The sequence below is a fragment of the Anarhichas minor genome, unplaced genomic scaffold, assembly GCF_050575085.1.
Source record: "Anarhichas minor isolate MPS153535 unplaced genomic scaffold, ASM5057508v1 ptg000007l, whole genome shotgun sequence".
Classification (NCBI taxonomy): Eukaryota; Metazoa; Chordata; class Actinopteri; order Perciformes; family Anarhichadidae; genus Anarhichas; species Anarhichas minor.
The window spans coordinates 6,726,295-6,748,397 of record NW_027466453.1 but is presented as its reverse complement, the minus strand read 5'-3'; the positions used below and the strand labels follow the sequence as shown (position 1 = coordinate 6,748,397).

Here is a 22,103-nt window from a genome sequence, read left to right as displayed (position 1 = left end):
TGAATTACAAACTACAAAAACACGTTTGAATGCACGTCAGAAGTTTTATTGAGGTAGTTTGTCAACTTCAATAACTTGCGGTGCTTCTGCCTTCTGCCGCTTCCTGCCGCTCGACCATAAAGTGAACACCAGGATCAATACCAGGGCAGCGCCGACACCAGAGAGAATAAACGCCGTCACCTGAAACACTGAGGGAACGGAGAAAAACATTAACTTCAACGATCCACTGTCACGTGCTAACTATAGTCTCCATGTGCCGAGCCAGGACTCACTCGTCTTCTGTTTCACGCACTGGTCGTCGTCGTCCAGTTCAGTGCTGTTCTGCCCCAGCAGCAGCGGCCCCAAAGAGACCAGCTGGACCTGGTCGGACCAAGACGTCGCCTCTCTCCTCCGTCTCTCACCCTCAGATGCTGAGGGAGGAGAGGTGGGAGTAAACCGCTTGAACGCGGCTCACACAGGTGGACGAGAAGAAAAAACGTGCTGTAATATACTCACAAACGATGGCGCAAGGCTGCGCGCACTCCACGTCGTTTGTGCAGATTTCCACCCAACAGTAGAAGTACATCTAAGTGAGAGATCACGCACATTTGCAGAGACGCACATTGTTTTTATTTAAAAAAAAAATAATAAATGTGGATGTGATAACCTTACTTCCTCCACACTCGGATGGCCTGTATGAGGGTCCAGGAAGGCGAAGGTCTTGACGTTAAACCTCCTGAATTGGGAGTGGGAGGTGGTCTTCCCCTGGTCGCCCACGGGGACAGAGCTTCTCATGTTATCCAGAGGGTTGGGGCATCTATCCAGGAGGAGAAACGCATGTGAGTGGTTCAAAGGTCATCTCAGGTTGCTGCTGCTGCAGCGGCCTCCGCCTTACCCGTTGTGGAGAAGCATCCACGCGGAGTGTCTAGACGCTGGGTAGGCAAAGCAGTCCCGTATACGCAGGGAAAGCGTGGGGTCCGGGGATGGCTGGGCGATGGAAATCTCCACGTATACGGCCTCGCGCAGCGGAAAGGTTATCGGAAGCTGGTCCTCGGGAAAGAAGGAAGTGAAGGACGCGTCTAGAGGAATAAGACATCACAAAGGCGGTGGCTAAGGCTTAGTTCTAAAAATGGACTTGACACAACACGATGAGTGATCCGTTTCTATTACCTTGGGCTATCCTCATCTGCACTCTCATGGTCCCCAGTGCAATCGCAGGCGGCGGGTTGGTCACTGGAAAGAAGGACCGCAAGTCTGCTGCACGCTTTACATGCATCGAGTCGTATTGACACCGGACCTGGACGCTAAAGACCCCCAGACTTATTAACATGTCATCGCCAGTACACCTTTCTAACCTGTCCGAGGCATCGGAAAATAAAAATAACTCGCCTAAATGGAGAATGTTTGGTTGTATTTTCCGTATGCGGCTCCTCCACTTCCACCTCATAGATCTTCACGTCTCTATCTACCTAAAAAAAAAAAAAAAAAAAAGGAGAGGATTCAGACATGCATCAACTACTTCATGCAGTGAAATCAAGCTTTCATGTCGTGAGATAACATTTCAGTAAGACAATAAGCGCTGTAAACAATGCGTTCTTTTGTCCAAATACTAGATAATCTTATGTTGGACTCCTGACGAGCAGCATTACCTCCATCTTTGCACCACAGTCCGTAACTCCGATCTTGAAGATAGCCGTGTCTGGGGTGGTGGCCGCGGGGGAACACTGTGGCTGACCCTTGACTGTGAGGCTGCTGGGATCGATGGGGGGGTCTGTGTCTGTGGACTTCACTGAGAACACCAAGTGTCCATCCAGAGAGCAGGCTGCAGGGAGAGTCAACGCACCGGAGCATGCGTTACACTTTAAACCAAGCGTGTTTCACCATCATGGTCGTATTTGAAAGGAAATGTCAGAGCTGGATATTTTTGACCTCATCCCTTCCACGTAAGCAGCGCTTTACATGATGATCTTACCGTTGGGTCTGTAGTAGCAGGTTGATGCCCGAGCGTCATAGCAGCATCCCAGTTCGTAGCAGGCGTCGCTGGAAATGCTTCGGGGGCCACAGGCCAGTTGTAGAGCTCTTTCTGTGTCGCAGTTTCCAGGTAATGCTGGAGAAGAGCCATGTTGTAAGTGTCCTAAACGGAAGCAGCAAATTGTGCCCACACACCCTCTCTGTATTGCAAACGACGATAGTATCACTTTAGGGTCGAAAATAAATTATTCAGAACTCTTCACCAGGCTCCAAAAGGAAAATTAGCAAGTTTAAGTTTTGATTGATGAAAAGATGAGCACCGGCTGCAGATATAGAAGACATAACTGTGTCAATAAGCTTGTTGCGCTCATCGGCTGTCTCCACTCACGTGTTGGGGTCAGTCGAGTCCTCTCTCTTCGTCTCTTTATCAGAGGACAGCTGATGTTTACCCTCAGCCATCGACCCTCTCCTGTCAGCTGTACCTGCAGAGGGATGACCACTTTGCTGCCCTGCGGATCAAAAGGTCATCACAATGTGGATGTTCACAAGCCATACGCACTATTTTGCATTTACATGTGCGCACAAATGGCATCGTTATATTCCCCCTTCTGTGGACTTCTGTGGACAGAAAATGGGATGCACATTTCCATATCGCGTCGGGGGTTGAAGAAGCTTGTGTCGACACATCTCCATGAATGTGTCATTGTTCTTACAGATATTATTATTTCTTAATGATTTTGTGGGGAAGGTGCTGCAGTTTTTCACACAATGTTCAGCCCCTCTCTCCTACACCTCACTAAATGTCATACAGTCCCTTATTTTACCTTGATCCTTGCGTAGCAGCTGTCATATCTGCTCAAGAAGGAGAGGTTCTGGTTCTTGCCTCTGCCCAGACTCACTCCACAGGACTCATCAGATTTAAGCACCGGTATCACGGCCCCTGTCATGTCTGAGAATACAACAAAGTAAAATATTACTATATAATATTGATAGATCCAATGCAAATGTTGAGAGCATATTTGGGGATTAATTAAACGACTGTATGAGCGCTTAACTGAAACCATTTCCAACCATGTTTGTCAACTCAGGGGTTGGAAACATAGAATTGCAACAAATAACGCGATCTCACCTCTAATGTGTATATTACTTTTGACCTGCGGGCCAAAAACGGCTCTTATCCTTCCACTAAAGCACGTGACTTCAGGCATGGCGAGCTGCGCAGGTGTTTTCTTCACCTGGACGGTTGAGAAACACCGGCAGTGTTGAGCCACGACGGCAACAACTAAAGTAGTCAATAAACGGTTTGCACGGTGAGAAATCATTTCACGGTTTTTGCAATCGGACATGTCACGTGCTTCATTTGACGCGAGGAAGGGGGTCACGTGACTTCTGTTAATTAAGAGTTAATTAGTTCAAAGCCTGCGTCGTCCTCCGCCAACGCACGAGAGCGTCACCACGTGTAGGTATGTACTTGTTGCCATTCATGTAATAAATAAAAAAATCAAATAAAAGAGAAGAAGGTTGAAATGATGTCACAGTTGTACGCCCTGAATGGCTGCCGGGTTAAAGCTGCGTTGAGAAGTAGGTCAGACTGAGCTGGGAATTGATAGAAAGGTCAATGTTTAAATAATACATATCACGATGAGCGCATGCACGTGTCCTCAGGTGAGCTATTAAATGAGATTATTGCGTAACTCAAAGGTCTTGTCAACCTCTCTCCCTCTCCCTATGGCAATGCTTGTACTCATCTAATAACTATTACATACACCATTTTAAACCTTCATTCACAGCTGCATGATATTGAAACCAATTAACTGCATATCAATCCGCGTCTACAGGCTTTCATCTATTTAATAAAGCATGTTATTCCTCATTACTTATGGGATTCAATGACATGATGATTCCGCCTTTACGTAAGACGCATATTCTCAAATATCATGGTTTTGTTTTTATAACACTGATGCCTTACTTAAATTAAATTGGACCAAACTATTTACAAACTCGATCAGAAGTGGAACAATGAACAAAATGATCAAGTTCCATCAGGACACAGGAGTCCGTGTGCTTAATGATGTTGACCGTCGTTCTGTCGGTAAATCACGAGTCGTTAAACCACGTCGTGGCCATGACGTAACGTCCGTGACGTTTTTGAGGCATCCCCGTCGGGCTGACGAGCAGACTTCAGCACGGAAAGCAGGCGAGGACGAGACGTCTCCCAAACATGGCTTTGAACCGGAATCATTCGCAAAACGGTGGCGTTCTGATAAACAACGGGGAAAGGTACGTGTATTATATTACGTCCACGGTGTTTGTTGTATCGACTAGCCAGCTGTCGCCTCTCTTTGCGGCTTGTTTACCTTCTACTTTCCAGTGCGTAGTCAACATTATGCTATCCATCAGCTAGCCTCCCGCTAGCTGGCCTGGTTAGCATAGCTAGCTAACACATTTGTTCCATTGTTGACGTTTGCCTTCGCCGCGTATGTCGTTTTGGGGCAACTCAAATATGGTGTTTGCTGCTTTAAACTGAGGTTTTATGATGCTGCTATTAGCCGACTCCATGGCCTCCGCGTATTGGTTTAGCTAGCTAGCTGTTAAGCAAGATGGCTAACCTGTAACGTTAGCCAACCAAAACAGGAAGTAGCGGTAGCTTTCGAGTGAATGTTGACATAACTGTTATTTTATGTCGCGTGAAGTAGGTTACCTGCACATTGTTAAATACAGTAGTTCCGAACAATTCTCGCATGCACATTAATACTCTAATATGATTGCATCGGTAGATGTTTGCTGCAACAGGTTACTTTGTTTTCATCTGCTGCTTCTTTTCCCAGTGTTTTAAGGGAATGTAAGAACGTGGAGCTGTCATTCAGCGATGTCAGCGGCAAGACAGACCTGCTCAGAGGGACCAAGAAGGGCACCATTTACCTCACACCATACAGGGTACAATTACATCAACTATATTAAACATAATGCTTCTGCTGTCTTCTTGATTGATTGGAAGGTTGGCAGTGTTCACATTCCTATACGTCCTGTAGTAACTCTCCCCAATCCTTCTCTTCTCTCTTCCCTCATCCACTGGGCGTAGTTGATGTTTGTGTCCAGTAATACCAAGGATTGCTTGGGTTCAGCCATGTTCCCCTACTACCGGATGAAGGGCTGCAGCATTGAGCAGCCAGTCTTTGCCGCAAACTACATTAAAGGGACAGTGTCAGCTGAGCCTGATGGTAGGTGGCCTTTTTGTTTTTTATTTTTAACCAGTATGATTTGATTTGTTGTCAACACGAAGAGACTGCACTATAAAAACACAAGTGTGGATTCTGTATTTGTTCTAACTGTAGTCGTCTCTCTCATCAGGTGGCTGGGAGGGCCAGGCCCACTTCAAGATGTCCTTCCCCAGTGGAGGAGCCATAGAGGTGGGACAGCATCTCTTCAAACTGGCCACAAATGGTTTGTATGCTAGTTTCTGTGATCCATGTGTCCCTCGTTTTATGATGCTAGATATTCATTTTATGCTCCTTAATATTATTTCAATCCTGCACCAAAGTAGCAATACCACATTGTAAAAATACAACTGTCAAAGTTACGTTTTTTTAAAGTGAACAGCCATAATGCTTAGAAAGTCCTGTTTACTCTTTCTTTTCTCTTGCTGGATTTCAGCTTCTCGCGCCGCTCCTGCACAAAACGGTGCTGCCTCATTCGGCTATCCTTCACCTGGACCGATGAACGGCTACGGCCCACCTCAGCCTCCTCCTGCATATCCTTACCCGTCCCCTCCCCAGCAGAATGGATTCTACCAGGGCCCTGACCCTGCTGCTGCAAACATGGGCTACCCCCTTCCTACAGCTGCTGCAGGTACAGCATCCACTACTGTAATATGACTATAGCCTGCACCACACACACACTTTATTTATTTTTTTATACACATTTTTTATCAAATGTCTGCAATGCACATAAGTAAAAAAAACCTTGCGTTTAGTTTTTCCCCCCCCTTGTTTCTCATGTTTTTTTTCTGTTTGCTGTGTAACTAATTGCTCACACAGACTGTAACCTCCTTGATCTTGAAATTCCATCACTTTTTTTTTTTTTTTCTCCTGTTGTCTTCTGTGTTCCAGGAATATACCCAGCTGGATTTGACTACATGGCCCCGCCTCCCCCCTACCCAGGACCACCCCAAAATTGGGCTGCACCTCCCCAGAACTGGGCAGCAACAGCACCACCACCACCTCCAGGTCTGTTTTCTCTCTCTCTCTCTCTCTCCCGCCTTCCTTTATTTTTCCTCTCTGTATGTCTGTGTCACTGCACCTGTCAGATCTAATCCGTCTGCCTCAAAGTGAATCACTTCGTTGCACGCCACCCAAAAAGGGGTGCTGATGTCTCATCCGCTACACATCAAAATTCCGAAGGATAAACAATCTCCCCTCTACCTCCATGTACAACACCTTATGGATTTCAGTGAAACGGTCTCACCCTGTGCACTGTGTGCGAATGTCAATTTGGCATGTTGCTATTTTGAGAAGAGCTTGAGTAGGACGATCGCCTCGGTGCGTCCTCGGGGGGGGGGGGGGGTGCCGTGCCTGTAGCTGTAGATTTAGTCTCAATGATTCCTGGAGCCGTCATGTTGTTGTGCTTCGTATAACTAGTACTGTGCTGCTCGCGTCATCTCCCCCTCGCAGTGTTTGGAGCTGTAGCGTCTGTTCCTAAACATGCTAGTCTGTCTTTGTCACGTCTCATTTCTATGCACAGGTAACTCCAAGGCGGCGGAAGCGGCTGGCAGTGCGTATTACAATCCCAGCAACCCACACAATGTCTACATGCCCATGGTAAGCTGCTTCACTTGTCTCCCCCCCCAGTTAAAGTTGTGTGGAAGTGACATGGCTTCCACTCTTGTACCATGTTTGTTTCATTTTATTTATTTTTTTATTCCCACGCAGGAGCGACCTCCACCATATGCACCGTATCCAAACTCTCCTGAGAAGAAAAGCAACTGAAGCTCGGGCACCATCACTTCAACGACACTCCTCTCTCTCTTCCTCCGTATCTTCAATAAATTCTAAAGCAAGGGGTAACGTCGGAGGATACAGGACCTACTCCACCGTAGAGTACAGCAAAGGAAATCCAAGTAATGGAGGGTTCAAAGATGTCAGTGATAATTCACCAATGAATTAATGATATTTTGGATACGGGAATAGCATACAAAGCAACTACATCTTTTAAATACCGTTTTTGCTTACACTTAAGTTCATTTAACAGGATTGACTTGTAACTCTAGCTAGACTCATCATCATTGTTAACATTCTCGGTGATTTATTTCCGTCTAATTCTCTAGCACAGTAAGGGCACCTCAACTGTCCTTGTGGCGAGCTGACAGGAGGAGGAGGCAGAATCATTTTCAGACCGATTTTTATTACCAAAACATTACCCGGCAATTTCTTGATTGCGGTTCCTGTAGTTCTTAACAATAGCTACTCTTATTATAAAAGGTTAAATATTTTTGCAGTATCATTGAAGGTGTGTGTGTGTGTGTTTCTGATACAGTTTGGCATTGAGTAGTTGTCCGTATACAAAACCAGACCTGGGTTGAAGTGTTTTAGTGATACAGTATTCTCATACATATTTCCCTAACATAAGCCCGGTGTGATCCTGCACTGCATCAGTTACATTACATACCAAGTGATTCCATTCCCTGTCTCCATCATAATATGATGTTATGTAGTCGAGGTTTTTGTTATGAAAAGGAGCAGTGCATTGTTTTAAAACGGGGGATTAGCTGGCGTTCTGTCACAACACGTCTGCAGGATGTCTGTGCAATAATTCAACCTCTCATAATAAGGTTAAAGGTGACAAGCTGGGGGGGGGGGGGCGGTTTACCTGAATGACCCCGCGCTCTACTGCTACAGTAGCTTCTATTGTATTCATGTATGCAACGCCGAGCTGAAAGCAGAACTCTGCTCTCTGTTTAATTACACCAGTGTGGGGTTACAGGGCCACAGCGCTCTACTAAGGGCCCGTCAGTGTTTTGTCTGCTGTTGAAACTTCTGAATGCAAAACCATTTATTCCTGATTTTAAAGTGGGCTGAAGAGTTAACAACTGTTTGAAGGACTATTTGCACACAGTTGAAGTGGATAGAGAATCTTTTTTTTGTTTAAGTTTTCTTGAATTAATCAAATGTCTGTATATTAATATCTTTTTTTTTTTTTTGCAGTTCTTATTCCTTTTGCTGAATTTTGTCTGTCAATTAAAATCTAATAAATTAGTCATTTATTGAATTTTGATGTTTCATTTGTCTGATCTTACATTTTAATTGATCTTAAAGTGTGTGTGTGTGTGTGTGTGTGTGTGTGTGTGTGTGTGTGTGTGTGTGTGTGTGTGTGTGTGTGTGAGAAAAATAATAAGACGAATTGTCTGCACTCTTACTGAATAATATATTTATTACGTTGTGAAACACTATTGAACCTGAACATTATATTTACTCATCACAGAAAAAGAAAATCCCATAACACCGTTTCTAGAGTCGTAATAAATAAAGATGACATCGTCATGCGCTGAAACACAATAGTCACTACACACGAATGCTGCCTGGATTAACACATAATCATAAAACGACACGCAGTGCTAGCTAGCTTCCACCCAGCTGTCCTCTCGTTAATTAAGACGACTTCTACTTAATGGCTCGACTCCTGTTTTTTTTTTTTTTTTTTTTTCTTTTTTTCTTCCAGTTCTTCACTCAGGAAAAGGAAGTGTGCTTTTTACTACCATGATTAATTATTTACATTTCTCTGTAGCTGTCACAAAATAGTAAACTAGATTAAAAGTACAAAACCCTACCGTTTGTTCTTTTGGGAGTTCTACAAGGACTTTATTAAACCGTGAGGACAAACATCTAATTCTAAAAGGAATGGAAAAAGTCAATCAAGTTGTATTTGAATTCAGACTACAGCAGATTATTCACCGAGTTACTTGGATAACGTTCTCATGCCAGTGGCATACCAGTCCATCTAAAGGTCGTTTCCTCGAGATATCTGTCAGCAGTGATGCAACTCGTTCAGATGAAAACACCACGAAATACCTTCACTTCTCAACACTACATTTGCCTAGAAGCCTTTAATCGCTCTCATTACGCCTCGTTTCAGAGCTGCGAGGGCTGAGGTTAAATTAGAAACTAAATTAAAGAAGACGTGACGATGACTCATTGATTCTAAATCCTCCCCATGGCCTGAACACCTAACAACAGTGTAGCTACTGTACAAGTGAGAAGATCTGATGGGTAAAGGCAACATGGGTAGTGTCTGTCCATTTTGGGTTTAAAGGTCTATTAAGTCGCCACATTGCTCTTACCAATCAATCGAGCACTGTTGGAGCTACAGGACTGTCGTAAGTGACGGGGTAATTAAGGTCGAATAAAGGACTCGGCGTGAGATTTGACTTCGGATCTGACGGACCGGCCCCTACGGCTCCTCCTGGAGAAACCACACCTCGTTGCGGCGTCCGTAAGGCTTGAGCGGTGAGTCGTAGCTGCAGCAGAAGTACTGCTTGCGCTGGAAGGGCGCCGTCTCACCCAGCGTGCGCGTCAAACGCAAGGCCTCTGCTCGGTACTCGGTCTCCCCAGCGAAGCCTCCGAACTGCCTGCGAACAAAAAGAAAGACGATTTGGTGGATGGTTAAGAGCGGTGAGGTATGTTAAATCGTGCTCCTTGCGTAACGAGACACTTTAAATGACACCTACAGAGTGTAGACGGTCATGCCGGGCCGCTCCTCGATCTTGACGGCACTGTCGGTGGGAGTCGGGGGGCTCAGCTGGTAGCTGGAGGGGATGCGGATGGCGACCACCAAGCGGCGAGACAGGACACCGTCATTCCGTGGGTACACTGTGACGATGATGGGTGCTGCCGTGCCCATGGCCTCACCTGAGCGGACGGCAGTGTGAGACAGGAAGTGAGTTTGTAAAGAGGGAGGGGGGACGACGACCGGAGAGGAGAGGAACTCCCTAAAGCAATCCACCCAAATCTAAAGGTCAGGATCTGTGTGATTTTTGTGTAGCGTAACGTAATATCATCATGCAAATAGCAACGACAGGAATGTAAGACTGTAACGCGCACCTCTGTGAACAGCAAACAGATTAAATGAGGATTCTGCACTAAGGCCTACAGATCTCAGACTGCTCGTTTAGTTGGCTGAGTTTCTGTTTGTCTGCTGACCTAAAGCGGGGAAATGTGACCTCAAAGGATATAAGTGTCTGAGCGTTATTCAGATTTATCCTCCAATAAAGCTCAGCCATCTCTAGTGGGACAGCTTAAAGTGGAGCAGTAGTTTGTTTATTCAAAGAGAGGATGGAGACATATGTTGGTCCCATCTTTGATGCTGATTAATTCAGCTTCAGGCCTCCGTTAAGACTGGCCACCATTTAAATGACCCTAAGTGCCTTTCCTCTTTCCAAATATTAGTACTCTTGCTTCATACTTTTCTTATGTATGTGATTATAAAATAAATCCATGACACTTATTAGCTTGAGAGAGGAACAGCACCGATATCAGAGGCAGTTCACGAGTCCTTCACTATCGGTGAACGTATCCTACCTTGCTCGTTGCTCCCACCGATGTACATGAGCAGCTTCCTCACCAGCTCCCCCGTCACTTGGTCAAAGGATCGGCCCTCAGACGAGACGACGGCGTACTTGGCCCCATCGTACCGCCGCACCTCAAAGCTCACTCCATCCTGGGGAAGAGAAGGGGAAAAAATCAGGGGGAGGGAACAGTTGAGGCATCAGCCAGGCCAACCACAGCTACACGTCGTGGCGTGCACAAATGCAGACGTTTCTTTCATGCACACAGACACACACACACACACACACACGGGTCATTCTCTTCCCGGGGGTTGGACGTATGGGAGAGGTTGAGCTCAGATGTGATTCACCTCTGACACACTGAAGTTCACAATCTGCTCCAAAGGACGAAAGCCTTGAACTGGCTGGGTAATAACTGTGTGTGTGTGTGTGTGTGTGTGTTTGTGTGACTGCACCCATGCGTAGGTGTGTGGAACCAATGTCGGCAGCCAAATAATAAGATGCAGATGAAACGTATTTACACTGATTTGATTTAGTTTCTTCTTCTGCTCTGCATGGTTCAGTCAGCCTGCAGAGAATAATGGCCGAGAGATCTCTTACATAACACACACACACACACACACACACACACACACACACACACACACACACACACAAACACATCCCCCGCCTCCAGACACACAGCTCCAACAGATGCAACAGTTTTGCATTAAATATGATTTGAGTGGGGCGAGCGCGGTCACTCAGCTGTGCTGCTCAGCTGTGCAGTGACTTTAATAGGTTTTGAAGGAATCTGGCCAAAGCAGAGACTGCGATGCAGGTTTCAAATACAGCTCCTCGTCCCCACTAATGTGATTACCGTGTGTATTGCTCCGTGTTTGTTTGTACCATGTCTTCGAGCGTTGGACTTTGATGTCACTGTGGTGCGTTCTCCTGACAGTGTTTACCATCAATCTATGAGATGCTTCTGTCAAATATATAGTTCATAAATTTGCAGATGATGTGGTTTAAAAAAAGAAAGAAATGGAAACACGCTCCGGTGTTCATTTCCACTGCATGTGCTCATCCTTACGTGGGCTTCTCAAAATATCATGCAAGTGATTTAAATGTTTTCCAATTTCTACACGTGTGTTATTTATTTTGTTTATACCACCCCGCTGGTAACTCACTCCCGAGGTCCTGTAATCACACGACACGTCAGTATATTCGTCCCCCAGCACATACGAGACGGCAGTATGTTATCACGGAGCTCTAACTTGTGTCAGGTACCCCGGCTCCCGCATAGCTATTACAAGGGCTCTGCTCCGTGTGGCTTGTCAACGGGACCACCATTAACATTGTGTACGGGTGACATACCGAGACAGAAGAGCCTGACTTCAGTTAAGCAGTGCAATTAATATGTCGGTACTGTATGTGTGAGGTTGTGTGTGTTTAGCTGCTGCCTCCTGCCGTCCTCTACACCGGTAATTACTCCTTGCCGGAGGAGAGTGCACAAAAGCCCTTATCATCAATGTGACTGTTAAATTGCCGTTTCATGTTCCGCTAAAATAATCTACAGTCGTTTGCAAGCTTCTAACTGAGCTCCGCCTCCATGTCGTCATCATCCTGTCATGCGTGTGTGTGCATAGGTACGTGTGTGTGTGTGTGTGTGTGTGTGCGCGCACCCCGCCAACTCCTCTGTATTCTGTGTCAGTTTTAATTAAGAGTGTAGGGTGTCGGAGTCAGGCGGCTGCTGCACGGATCAGGTGTGGAGCTCTGATTTCAATAGTCAGTCAGGTCCAGATATTTGATGAGCCTCGAGCTCAAGGCTGTTTAATGAACACTTAGAGAACAGGCGTGGGCACCGCGGTGACCTTTGACATCATGCTGCATGTGGATCAGTGATCATTATTTATAATCATCTTTGTCCTCTTTTTAAATGAGTGTTTATACTTGAAATCAAAAATATCAGATTGAGACAATAACTGTTAGTGGTCAGTGTCAGAACGGATCAGACGGATCGTGTCCCCCCCCAAGTCAAAAGTGAGCTGCTATTCAGGGATAAAACACACAAAGCCAATTTCCAACCCCAGTGCCAACCGTGACATTGCATGGCTACATGCACATTTACAGTAGTGCGCTGCGGGTCAACGGGGCACGAGAGAAGAACCTCGAAATGGCTGTGAGGCGTGGCCTCAGTGAACAGCACGCATCACTGCTTGTTTACTGGAATGCAAGTGTGCATGTGTCAATTATAGGCAAACACAATATATACTGTATAGGCTGCATGAACGTAACATGGGGCGGGGGGGGGGGGGGCTGACACGGGAAAGGGCACGCCCTTGCTCCTCGATGACGTCAGTCGTCGACGGTCCGCGTATCAAGTGTAACACGGCCGGTCCTTATCTGAGCCCACGGTTTCACCACAATCACGTCTGATCTGCACGCTCTTCCAGGGGTCAGTTAGCGTGGGCCCCTGTGGTTTCACACGCACGCACACGCGCGCGCGCAGGACCTCTGTGTCTCACACACATAAGATAATGTCATGATGGGAAAACCTTTTCTGACTTTAGTGTGTGCGCGCGCGTGTGTGTGTGTGCGTGTGTTATTTTCTTAAGGTTACATAAAGCTCAAAAAGCATCACCATCTGTATTCATCGCTGCGGGCCGCTGATTGGCGGAGGACCTCTGGCTGCTTCGCCCCACACTGCGGCTCAGCGGGCATCTTTATAGGTCACAAGCAGTTCACTGCCAGCCTGTCAGTCAAGGTTACGGAGGGTTGTGATCACGAAAAAACACGGCGAAAGTCCCCGACTGTTGCAAACGCAATTTGCTATGACTGTTAGCGTTAAGAGAGATGGATGGAATAGGTACGCAAACAGAAGTGCGCCTGTTGGGTGCAGCAGCACTACTCAGCTCACGGAGAGCGCAGAATTTGCAGCTAATCTTTAGAGATGTCGGAGTGACGAAGTTTTTTTTGTGTGTTCTGACAGGTGTCCGCGCGCTGCTTACCTTCGTCTCGCTGCTGAGCAATTTATATTCGGTCTCCTCGGTGTTTCCGAAGAGCGAGTTCTTGAGCATGCCAAACATGTCGCCTCGGCCGGGTCACCTCTCCTCTCTCCGCTCCTGTGCTCCGTTGTGCGTCCTCCCTTTTTTCGTCCCCGTGCTTTTTTTCTTTTTTCTTCTGCACGGCAACTTTCGCCCCCTTGTGTGATCGTCCAACTCCCTAATTAAAGAAAATTAAAAAAAACCTTGATAAATAAGAGATAGTAACAGTATCCAGATGCTCCGAAGCGCAAATTCTCCTCCGGAGAAGAGCGCGCGCCTTGTTCCTCCGCAGACCTCTCAACAGATGCCGTTTTCTCTCTCGGAGGCAGAAGTTGGTGATGCTGACTCCTCTCCTCGCCCCTTTTGCCGCGAACAAACCAGCCTCCACTGTGACGGGCGTGAGTGTCTCCGCCCTCCTCCGCTTTTAGTTTTTCCTCTCCCTGACGACCAGCTGGACGCTCACTTACATCACCACCTTTCACTCGGTAACGTTTAAATTCGCTTAAATTCGGGGCATCACGCCGCCCTCAGATCCGTTCAGGTTGCTGCTGACATACATTGTCTTCTCCTGCTGAGAGATGCTGCATCGCAGTGTATACAGTCACCTCCTACACACACCCACCTCCTCAAAATTAGCCTAAGCTCCAGTGCCACTCAGCTTTTATTATGGTTCCCCTCTCATTCTGTTTGTCGTGGCTGTCTGCTCCACGATGCATAAGACAGCGGGGAGTCGAGAAGCACATTTACATCCTGCTTTTTTTGCGCAATACAAATTTTGACTCAAGCTGTTAGTTTGTCAGGATGCATTGGACTTCGTTTCCAGGGTTGTGTGTGTGTGTGTGTGTGTGTGTGTGTGTGTGTGTTTGGGAGCAGCGCTTGGGTCTTACTCCCTGTGTCACTGTGCGTTGATTTGCTTCAGGGTTAGTCTATTTAAATGCACACTGAAGGCGATGTTAGTCACCACTGGAGAGAACGAGGAAACGGGGAAGGGCAGATTTAATGGAAAAAAAAAGAAGTGAGGTGGATAACACAGGGTCAGGAAAGCTGAGGTTCTGTATGAGGGAGCTGTGGACAAGAGGGGGAAGGTAACAGAGAGCCGGCTGTAGCAATGTGATGATTTTAAACTTCTCCGTCAAAGACTGAAATACTCTGAATGAGATGTTTGATTTAACTACAGTATTATGAATACCTGCGGAAAGGCTCAGCAAAAGTAATCCAATGTGAGCTTCATCTAACTGATGCTTATTGCAGGGCTATTCTATAATTCTTATATGTTCATGTTTGTAGTCCATCCCAACACGCACTCATACAAAAGCATGAGAGTGGAAAACTGCCAGAAGGTGGCAGGTGGTTTATGCCTCAGTGGACAAATTGTTAATATTCCCACAAACAAATGGGCAAATAGCTGTGAAAACAAAGATATGAATTCACCGAGCTCGTCGCTATTTTACATTCAAACAGACAACGTATGTTAATTATTCTCAATGAGTTTCGTTTTATCTGATTAGCAAATAAATGCATCAATATATGGATTTAACTTGCAGTTTAATTGATACGCGAGCAGGTTATTTGTTAATGTGTTATAACGTGTGATCACGTGTGAAACAAACTGTGACTGATATCTAAATGAATAACAATAAAAATGTACTTTCAGTCCATTTGAATGGTTCCTTTTGCCTTTTTACAGTTAGGAAAAATGCCAAAACACAAACAAAAGAAAGTGTGGACAAGCGGTAGTATATTTACAGCCAAACAACTGATTTATTTTAATCATAGTATACATTTTCACAGTTGCTTCAAACACTCTCAGGTCAGATCATCCTCATATTGAACATTGGTGGAACAACACAACAGGAATAAACAGGCGAGTTCCCTCGAAGCTGTCCGTGATGGCACGATCTCTCCGTCTGCCAGACTCCAGTCAAACATTTAACCACTTTACAGTTCACTTGTTCATGAGGGGAATCGTATGAGACCAGATGATTCAGCCACAGAGAGGTCAAGTTTTCCTTCCGACGTGGCGCCCTCCCGATGTCCTCACTTCTCCCAGCCTTTGCCTCCGGGCTGAGTGGGCAACCTGAGCCCCACCAGGCCAGCCGATTGCTCTATGCTGATCTCTCCTTTGCCGTGGTACAGGTTGTGCAGGGCCATGTGGGTCCTGGTGGACGCCAGCAAACACAGGTATGTGTGCGAGTCGTGGCTTGCCTCGTGCTGGGCTCGGCAGTACCTTTCTCCCGTTACCTGTGAGAGGGGAAAAGAAAATATAAGCGAAGATCAAACGATGAAGCGGATCGTAACGCCGGACAACGTGCATATTTGTTTTGCTTCGTTCACTAAATCAGTCACCAGAGAAAAAAGATTAAATCAAGTTAGCATTTATGAAGCGAAAGCCTTAAGGTCTAGCTGGTGGACAACAAGGAGTTATCAATGACTCCAGTGACAACCGCATGGACAGTAAGCATTGGCACAGTCCCTATAGAGTGTCACATATGCATTACAGTGCCTGGGGGTCTTTCCGGGGCCGGGACAAACGCACCCTGACAAGCAAGAGTTGCTCCAAGCTATTGTGCTTCAGTGACCGCTCATGCATTGGACCGGCCTGGTGAGCCACGCTCTCCCAAGCATACATAATGCAAGCTTTGAGCCTATATGCTTAAGCAGCTATACTGTGTTTACAAAGAGTGGTTGTTGTAGTAATTTAAATAAACATGGAGTTAAATGTAGGGCTTCTCTTGACAGAGAAATGAGAGGATGAACGTGGTCATGCTAAATTAATTTTAAACAATTCTACAAACTATCAGGCTTCAGATCAAATATTTTGAAACGTTGCTGCAAGTGTCTATTTAATCCCGCGGATGAGTACAAATTCCTTGATAACCTAAAATCTAGTGAACCTGCCTTAATTATTTGACATACTTCGGGGCATTGTGACAATAATGACGATCATTTACACATAATTAATGAATCAATCCAATGAAGCAGGCTGCACTCTGGTGTGCGTATTAACGTATATAGTTAGTGACTTAATAACCAAACATATTATTCTATCACCTGCGTGTGGTGTTAACTCTGAGCTATGCTAAGGCTCGTTAGCTGCTAATGTCCTTCTACTTCACAGTCACCTTGCGCTGAACTTTTGCTGCTACAGATTACAAAGTAAGCAATGACACACTCTGGTGTCGTGTTGGGTGTTCACGTTATTTCCACGCTTGTCAACGGCTGAAGGGCGAACGTTATTTCCACTTAACTAGCAAAACGGTAACGTTATCCGTTAGGAGTTAACCGGTTAGCTAACGCTAGCCACGCACCTCCCATGCAGTTTGTTATGGTAGTTAGCTAACGCGGCTAACGTTAGCTGAAACGAAGTTGTTGGGAAACTCACCTTATTCTTACGGAACTGTTCCATTACATAGTTGTAAGCCAGTGAGCGTTTATAGGTCGGTCCTTGGAGTGCACGTAGTTCTTTTAGTATTCCTCGGCAGGCTCGTAGCGGTGATGACAGCGCTGCCATCTCTGAACCGTGTTGTGATGGTGCGGCTCGTGCAGCCAGGCATGCTCAATCCAACACCGCACAGTCGAGCAGAGTACCGTAAAGCGACCACAAGGTGGCGATATGTCCCACTAAGACATTTACGACACACTCTTCTTCTCGACGAACATTTCCTACCTGGAACAGTTTTAAGGTAACCTGCATTGAATTTAAAGTGTACACACACGCATGTAAATAAATGTGTAGATGTGCAGCGTAACTGGATATTTTGAGTGTATTTGTCATCCAGTGTTCACCAAACTAACTCCACCTTCCTTGACAACTTCTCCACCAGCTCTTGTGTTTCACGGTCCCTGGTCGTAATCCCGCTGTAGGAGCCCAGGGTAAGAGCATGTTAACATCTAATGAAAACACTTTGAGAACCAAACAACTGACGTTTCTCTCCAACTGCTGTAAAAGTGTTTAAAGTGCTGAACCAGCTGCTCCACTGAAGCAGATTGCAGTGACTGTATACTGAGAGCTCCCATGTGCAGAAGCATGTAGGCTGATTAGGAAAAGAACATGTAAGATCCCTGGTTAAACACAGGAAAGAAAAATAATGTCAACCGTGATATTTATTGCCACCGTTGTCCAATAATCATTTTTTATCCAGTGATTGTGTTTTCAAATCCAGGTTCAGAGATGTCTGAAACTTGGGGAAAGGTCAAGCAGAGTCTGTTGAATGCTTCAAGGAACCACAGGCCTAACTGTTTTTGGCGGGGGTCCATCCAAGCTCGGCCAAGAGGAGCGACAGCTTCAAGCTGCACCGCTTTGTCCTCTTGTCCCATCTGAGGACACACGGACTCCACCTTCAACTTCACTGTAAGGTCATTTCTTAATGTGCTGATGCACGATTAAAATGCCGAACAGAGCTCGCCTGAAATGTTGCGGTCTTCACACGCCACCTTGTCACTGTAAGCTCAATTGGGCTTGAGTTTTTATTGTGAGTTAAGTAATCACTGTCTGATAAACGGGTCAGCGGAGGAGACGGAGGGAGACTGTGGAGACCTTGTAATCATATCTTCTTTCCCGATCTGTCAGCGTCTCCCTCGTCCTCTTTACTGTAAATAACAATCAGGGAATCAATCGGAAACAACTTATTCCCTAATGAGGATAAAACAAAAGAGTGCGGGTTACCTCGCTCTCTTGTTGAGTACAAGCCGTCCATTAGGCCGAGTGTACACAATGTAGTGTGTCGTCTTTGTGGGCATGTAATGGTTTTAATATTTCAGTAAATGACGTTCCTGGTGGCAGAAACGAGGTAAACATATTTCGACAGAGACATAATGTGGAGACACTCTGCAGCCTTTACCGTCTGAATGAGTGCTGTTGACCACCTCTCTCTCTCTCTGTGTGTGCTGCTAGCTTTTGATTTGGACACTTGAGAGCAGTCATCTGTCACCATAGCAACACTGAGTTTAGCTGAGGGCGAAATGCAGAAGAGAAAAGGGGGACCGGGTCTGCTGTTCACAACTCCACGGGCTCCAAACCAAAATTCCTCTTCACGCTTTTGTCCGTTTTTTGTTTGGGAGAGTGTGCACAGCGTAAAGAGATTATCGGTGCTTTGTCTCACAAAGGTGAGAAACACCGAGAGAAACGTTGACCTGGTCTGTGGGTGGATTGCACTCGCGTTGTGCAGTTGGAGTGACACTGCAGCGGTGACATTTTGCCCCGAGAGGTGGGATTGTGAGGCGTTTCGTTGAGTGCAGGCCGCAGGTCATCAGACTGGTTGGTCCAACGCTACAGTGTATTCCAGTTATCTGAGCTTGTGTATCGATGATTGACTCTAGGGGGAGCCAGTCTCTTATCAGTTTAGCACACCGGTTTTGGTTCCTCGACATTTGTTGGAAGAGGCACCCCTCTCCCCCTCCTCCTCCTCCTCATCTCTCTCTATCTCTCTCTCTCACACTCTCTCTCTCTCTCACACTCTTTCAATGAATACTAATGCAGCGAGTGGGCCCACCTCCCTTCCTCCCATCTTTTTCGCAGGGATGGGCGGGAGAGAGGGGGAGACATAGCAATTCCAGCTCAGTATGCTTCCTCATGAGGCAGGCAGCGCTCGACTAGCAGCCGCCACCAAATGCCCTTTTTTTTTTTTTCCTCCCAACTGAGCAATATTGGTGATACTGTGCGTTGTGGCCGCAACAATGTCTAACCTGTGTGAGTGGCACGTGATATCAGACCAGAGTTGAGAGGGAGGAAAAAGGACATCTGTGTCTGCTTTCTCTTTTTTTTTTTTTTTTTGGTCATCTGGATGGGAAGTCTTTTTTGGGAGGAGAGACAGAAGAAAGCAGAAGGCAGCCGGGGAAGGGGAACAACTGGCACTAGCCAATCCCCCCTTCCACACATAGACTGGAGACAACGGAGGCCACTGGAGTATTTGCTTTTCTCTTTCGTTTTTTGTTCTTTTTTTTCCTCATCGCGCTGCTGGGAGGTGCTTTACCTTTTCATTTGGTTGCTCTCTCGGTCCTCTGTCTCCTCATCTATTTCGCCATTTACCTGGTCAACAATTTCTGCCATTTATGAGCCAGACAAGGAGGGAGAGAGAGAGAGAGAGAGGCAGAGAGAAAGAGAAAGAGAAAGAGGAGGGGGATCTTTTTCCGTTTTTTTGCCCCCTATATTCTCTTTTTTTTGCTCCCTTCATTCATTCCTCCGTCCCTCTCCATTGCTATCGCTGCCAGCCCTTTCTATCGCTGTGCAGCCCACGCTCCCTCCTCCCTTCACCGCCTCCCTCCTCCTCCTCCTCCTCCTCACCACTCCGCTCACTGTCCACCAGTAACTTTGGCTACTTTTTTGACTCCACCAGTGTTTTAATTTCCTTGCTTTACCCCCCCCCCCCCCTCTTTATAGAGACATTTTAATTGGCTTGCTTGTATTTTCTATTTATGCCTTTTTCACTTTTGTACCTTTTCCTATTTCCTATTTCCTCCTTCTCTTTTTTCCTCCCACCACCCTATGCATCTTTTTTGGGCGATTCTTAATTCTAACCATAGGTAGGTCTACTTAGTGTTCAGTGTCTGTCTCAAAGTCTTTGTTCCCTGTCTGTGTATGCGAGGTGTTTTGTGTGGGGTGCACATATATTAAGCACACCTTGACACGCACACACACACACACACACGCACACTGGCCTACAATCTAGCTCTGGTGTAACCACGGCTCCCCTCCCATCCGGCTCTCAGCTGACTCTTGCCTCATGCCATGTCATCCTCACGTCACTCTCCCCCTTTCATGTTGTAACGTCAGTGTTTTCTGACTTGGTTTTCACATTTGTTTTTGTTCTCCTCAAACCAAGACCCCAGCGACTCATCAAGCAAGCACCAGTCTCCAGTCGCCTCATCTCTATGTTGCACAAAAGTCTGTTCTTCCATTAAAGCGTCTGAAATGCCCCCCCCCCCCCCCCCCCCCCATTCTGTCACACACCGTCCTCCTCACATGTCCTTTTTTTTTTGTTAAATGTTTGCCGTCATGCACATTGAGTGACGTTCAAATTCCACATTTGGTCCTGTAGGAGGGAACGTGCGTTGTGATCGAACTGAGGTGCGTTCAAGTTTCCTCGTTATACCCGTCGTCTGTCGGGTGAAGGTTGAACCGAGCAAAGGCCTAATTCACGAGCGGCAACGCGCCGCTCGTTTCAAAGCGCCATTGTGAGCCGCTATGGTCCGTTCTGTCGGGGTGTCATCTGTGTTCATACACTCCTCTGCCTCCCTTTTCCTCTGCCCTCCTTTCCTCTCTCTCTCTCGCTCTCCCTCCCTATCTTTCTGAACTGACTTATTCTCGCGGACAGACACACACAAGCACTCAAAGAGAATGGACTAAAAACAAAAACTGGCTTTATCATCCAGAGGATTTTTTTTCCCTCCTCCATAATTTTCATCACTTTGCATCAAGCTTTAATCTCTTTAATCACCTTGTTTGTTTTTTTCCTCCGTATCCTTTTTCCTCTCTCCATCACGTCCACCCTCTCACCCCCTCTGAATTGATCCACCTATTGGTTTATTCGTTGTCCCATTTTTTTCGTCTTTTTCATGTGCCGTCTAAGGAAAATGTCATCTCCCACCGCTCACACGTCATTGACTTGCTCGCATCAGAGAGGAGTTGCTGTTTATTTTGCCTTTTGGTGACGCGATTACCTCGACTACTTCCACGATTTGGAATGGCAGATTATTCATGAATAATCTTTTTTTGGCATTTAAGGAAAACAAGACGACGAGATGGCTCGAAAGAATTGAGCTGATTGCAAAGTAACGGAATAATTTGCTGTGTGTGTGTGTGTGTGTGTGTGTGTGTGTGTGTGTGTGTGTGAGCTACAGAGAGGCACAGCAGCAGACAGATGCATAGCAAAGTGAAGCAAACCACACAACTCATTTCCTTGTCCATCCTCTCTTCTTTCTTTTTTTATATTTCCACCTCTTTTCTTTTTTCTCTCCTGAAGGAGATTTAACGCCTCTCCTCTTCATTACATGAAGATAAAGGGAAGTGGGACTTTTGAGCATCCGTCAACGCGCTAAAGGCTCTCTGGATTTAGCTGTTTTTCTGTGGAATTACCCTTTAAATCCTGGATTTGAATTCCAATCGAGAAAAAAAAAAAATTAACAATAATTAAAACTGTCCTAAATTCGGGACTCTCTCTCTTTTTGACTTCTTTTTGTAACGGACTGAAGCTGATTTGCAATATTTCCTTTTTTCAACTATTGAATCTTAATGGGATTTCACTAACGCGGATTAAAGACTCAAGCCACGTCTTTGTCTATTAGTTGACGTAACAGCCGTGATTCTTACAATTTCTCCAGCCTACAAAATCCATTAGCTTTAATGTTTCTTAATGTTAAGGGTTAAATAGGTGAGTACGGCGCTTTGAATCCACACATGCTGTTGCTGTTGCATGTTTTGGATGACGATTAATTCATGTAGATATTCATCTTCACCGTTTTTTGTCATTAAGTCACTATTTTTGCATGTGTGTGAGGGGGTGTGCGTTCGATGTGTGTGTGTGTGAGTGTGTGTGTGTTGAATGGATATTGTGGGATTATTAGAGATCAGT

The 22,103-nt window shown here is 46.0% G+C and overlaps 4 protein-coding genes across 4 annotated transcripts; 1 reads left to right on the top strand and 3 right to left on the bottom strand.

The window, feature by feature from the left end:
- Positions 1-36: 36 nt before the first annotated feature.
- Positions 37-5,091, bottom strand: LOC142941961 (zona pellucida sperm-binding protein 4-like). Its single transcript, XM_076084094.1, has 12 exons — positions 3,080-5,091; positions 2,775-2,899; positions 2,339-2,459; positions 1,952-2,086; positions 1,629-1,801; positions 1,369-1,448; positions 1,150-1,283; positions 875-1,058; positions 652-796; positions 496-565; positions 273-410; positions 37-188 (listed from the first exon to the last, which is right to left on the bottom strand). The coding sequence occupies exons 1-12, from the start codon at positions 3,294-3,296 to the stop codon at positions 46-48; spliced, it is 1,665 nt and encodes a 554-aa protein (XP_075940209.1). The 5' UTR covers positions 3,297-5,091; the 3' UTR covers positions 37-45.
- wbp2nl (WBP2 N-terminal like) lies at positions 4,073-8,214 on the top strand. The gene is made up of 8 exons (XM_076084072.1): positions 4,073-4,230; positions 4,779-4,887; positions 5,033-5,171; positions 5,302-5,394; positions 5,605-5,799; positions 6,060-6,176; positions 6,691-6,767; positions 6,879-8,214. Exons 1-8 carry the CDS (start codon positions 4,172-4,174, stop codon positions 6,933-6,935), a joined length of 846 nt encoding a protein of 281 aa, XP_075940187.1. The 5' UTR covers positions 4,073-4,171; the 3' UTR covers positions 6,936-8,214.
- A 144-nt stretch (positions 8,215-8,358) lies between these two features.
- LOC142941952 (heme-binding protein 1-like) lies at positions 8,359-13,658 on the bottom strand. The gene is made up of 4 exons (XM_076084082.1): positions 13,498-13,658; positions 10,521-10,659; positions 9,671-9,851; positions 8,359-9,571 (listed from the first exon to the last, which is right to left on the bottom strand). The coding sequence occupies exons 1-4, from the start codon at positions 13,573-13,575 to the stop codon at positions 9,394-9,396; spliced, it is 576 nt and encodes a 191-aa protein (XP_075940197.1). The 5' UTR covers positions 13,576-13,658; the 3' UTR covers positions 8,359-9,393.
- A 1,612-nt stretch (positions 13,659-15,270) lies between these two features.
- fmc1 (formation of mitochondrial complex V assembly factor 1) lies at positions 15,271-17,095 on the bottom strand. The gene is made up of 2 exons (XM_076084061.1): positions 16,916-17,095; positions 15,271-15,774 (listed from the first exon to the last, which is right to left on the bottom strand). The coding sequence occupies exons 1-2, from the start codon at positions 17,042-17,044 to the stop codon at positions 15,571-15,573; spliced, it is 333 nt and encodes a 110-aa protein (XP_075940176.1). The 5' UTR covers positions 17,045-17,095; the 3' UTR covers positions 15,271-15,570.
- Between the last annotated feature and the right edge of the window lie 5,008 nt (positions 17,096-22,103).

What these genes read in the sequence shown, in the direction of transcription:
- LOC142941961 (XM_076084094.1), bottom strand. Translation starts at nt 3,296, where the DNA reads ATGTCCGATTGCAAAAACCGTGAAATGATTTCTCACCGTGCAAACCGT. An exon ending in GACTCGACTGACCCCAACAC is followed by an intron (nt 2,087 to 2,338) that starts GTGAGTGGAGAC and finishes GCTCTTCTCCAG; the next exon opens with CATTACCTGGAAACTGCGAC. An exon ending in ACCAAACATTCTCCATTTAG is followed by an intron (nt 1,284 to 1,368) that starts GCGAGTTATTTT and finishes GGGGGTCTTTAG; the next exon opens with CGTCCAGGTCCGGTGTCAAT.
- wbp2nl (XM_076084072.1), top strand. Translation starts at nt 4,172, where the DNA reads ATGGCTTTGAACCGGAATCATTCGCAAAACGGTGGCGTTCTGATAAAC. An exon ending in CTTCAAACTGGCCACAAATG is followed by an intron (nt 5,395 to 5,604) that starts GTTTGTATGCTA and finishes GCTGGATTTCAG; the next exon opens with CTTCTCGCGCCGCTCCTGCA. An exon ending in ACAATGTCTACATGCCCATG is followed by an intron (nt 6,768 to 6,878) that starts GTAAGCTGCTTC and finishes ATTCCCACGCAG; the next exon opens with GAGCGACCTCCACCATATGC.
- LOC142941952 (XM_076084082.1), bottom strand. Translation starts at nt 13,575, where the DNA reads ATGTTTGGCATGCTCAAGAACTCGCTCTTCGGAAACACCGAGGAGACC. An exon ending in TGCTCAGCAGCGAGACGAAG is followed by an intron (nt 10,660 to 13,497) that starts GTAAGCAGCGCG and finishes TCTCTTCCCCAG; the next exon opens with GATGGAGTGAGCTTTGAGGT. An exon ending in GGCATGACCGTCTACACTCT is followed by an intron (nt 9,572 to 9,670) that starts GTAGGTGTCATT and finishes TTTTGTTCGCAG; the next exon opens with GCAGTTCGGAGGCTTCGCTG.
- fmc1 (XM_076084061.1), bottom strand. Translation starts at nt 17,044, where the DNA reads ATGGCAGCGCTGTCATCACCGCTACGAGCCTGCCGAGGAATACTAAAA. An exon ending in AACAGTTCCGTAAGAATAAG is followed by an intron (nt 15,775 to 16,915) that starts GTGAGTTTCCCA and finishes CCCCTCTCACAG; the next exon opens with GTAACGGGAGAAAGGTACTG.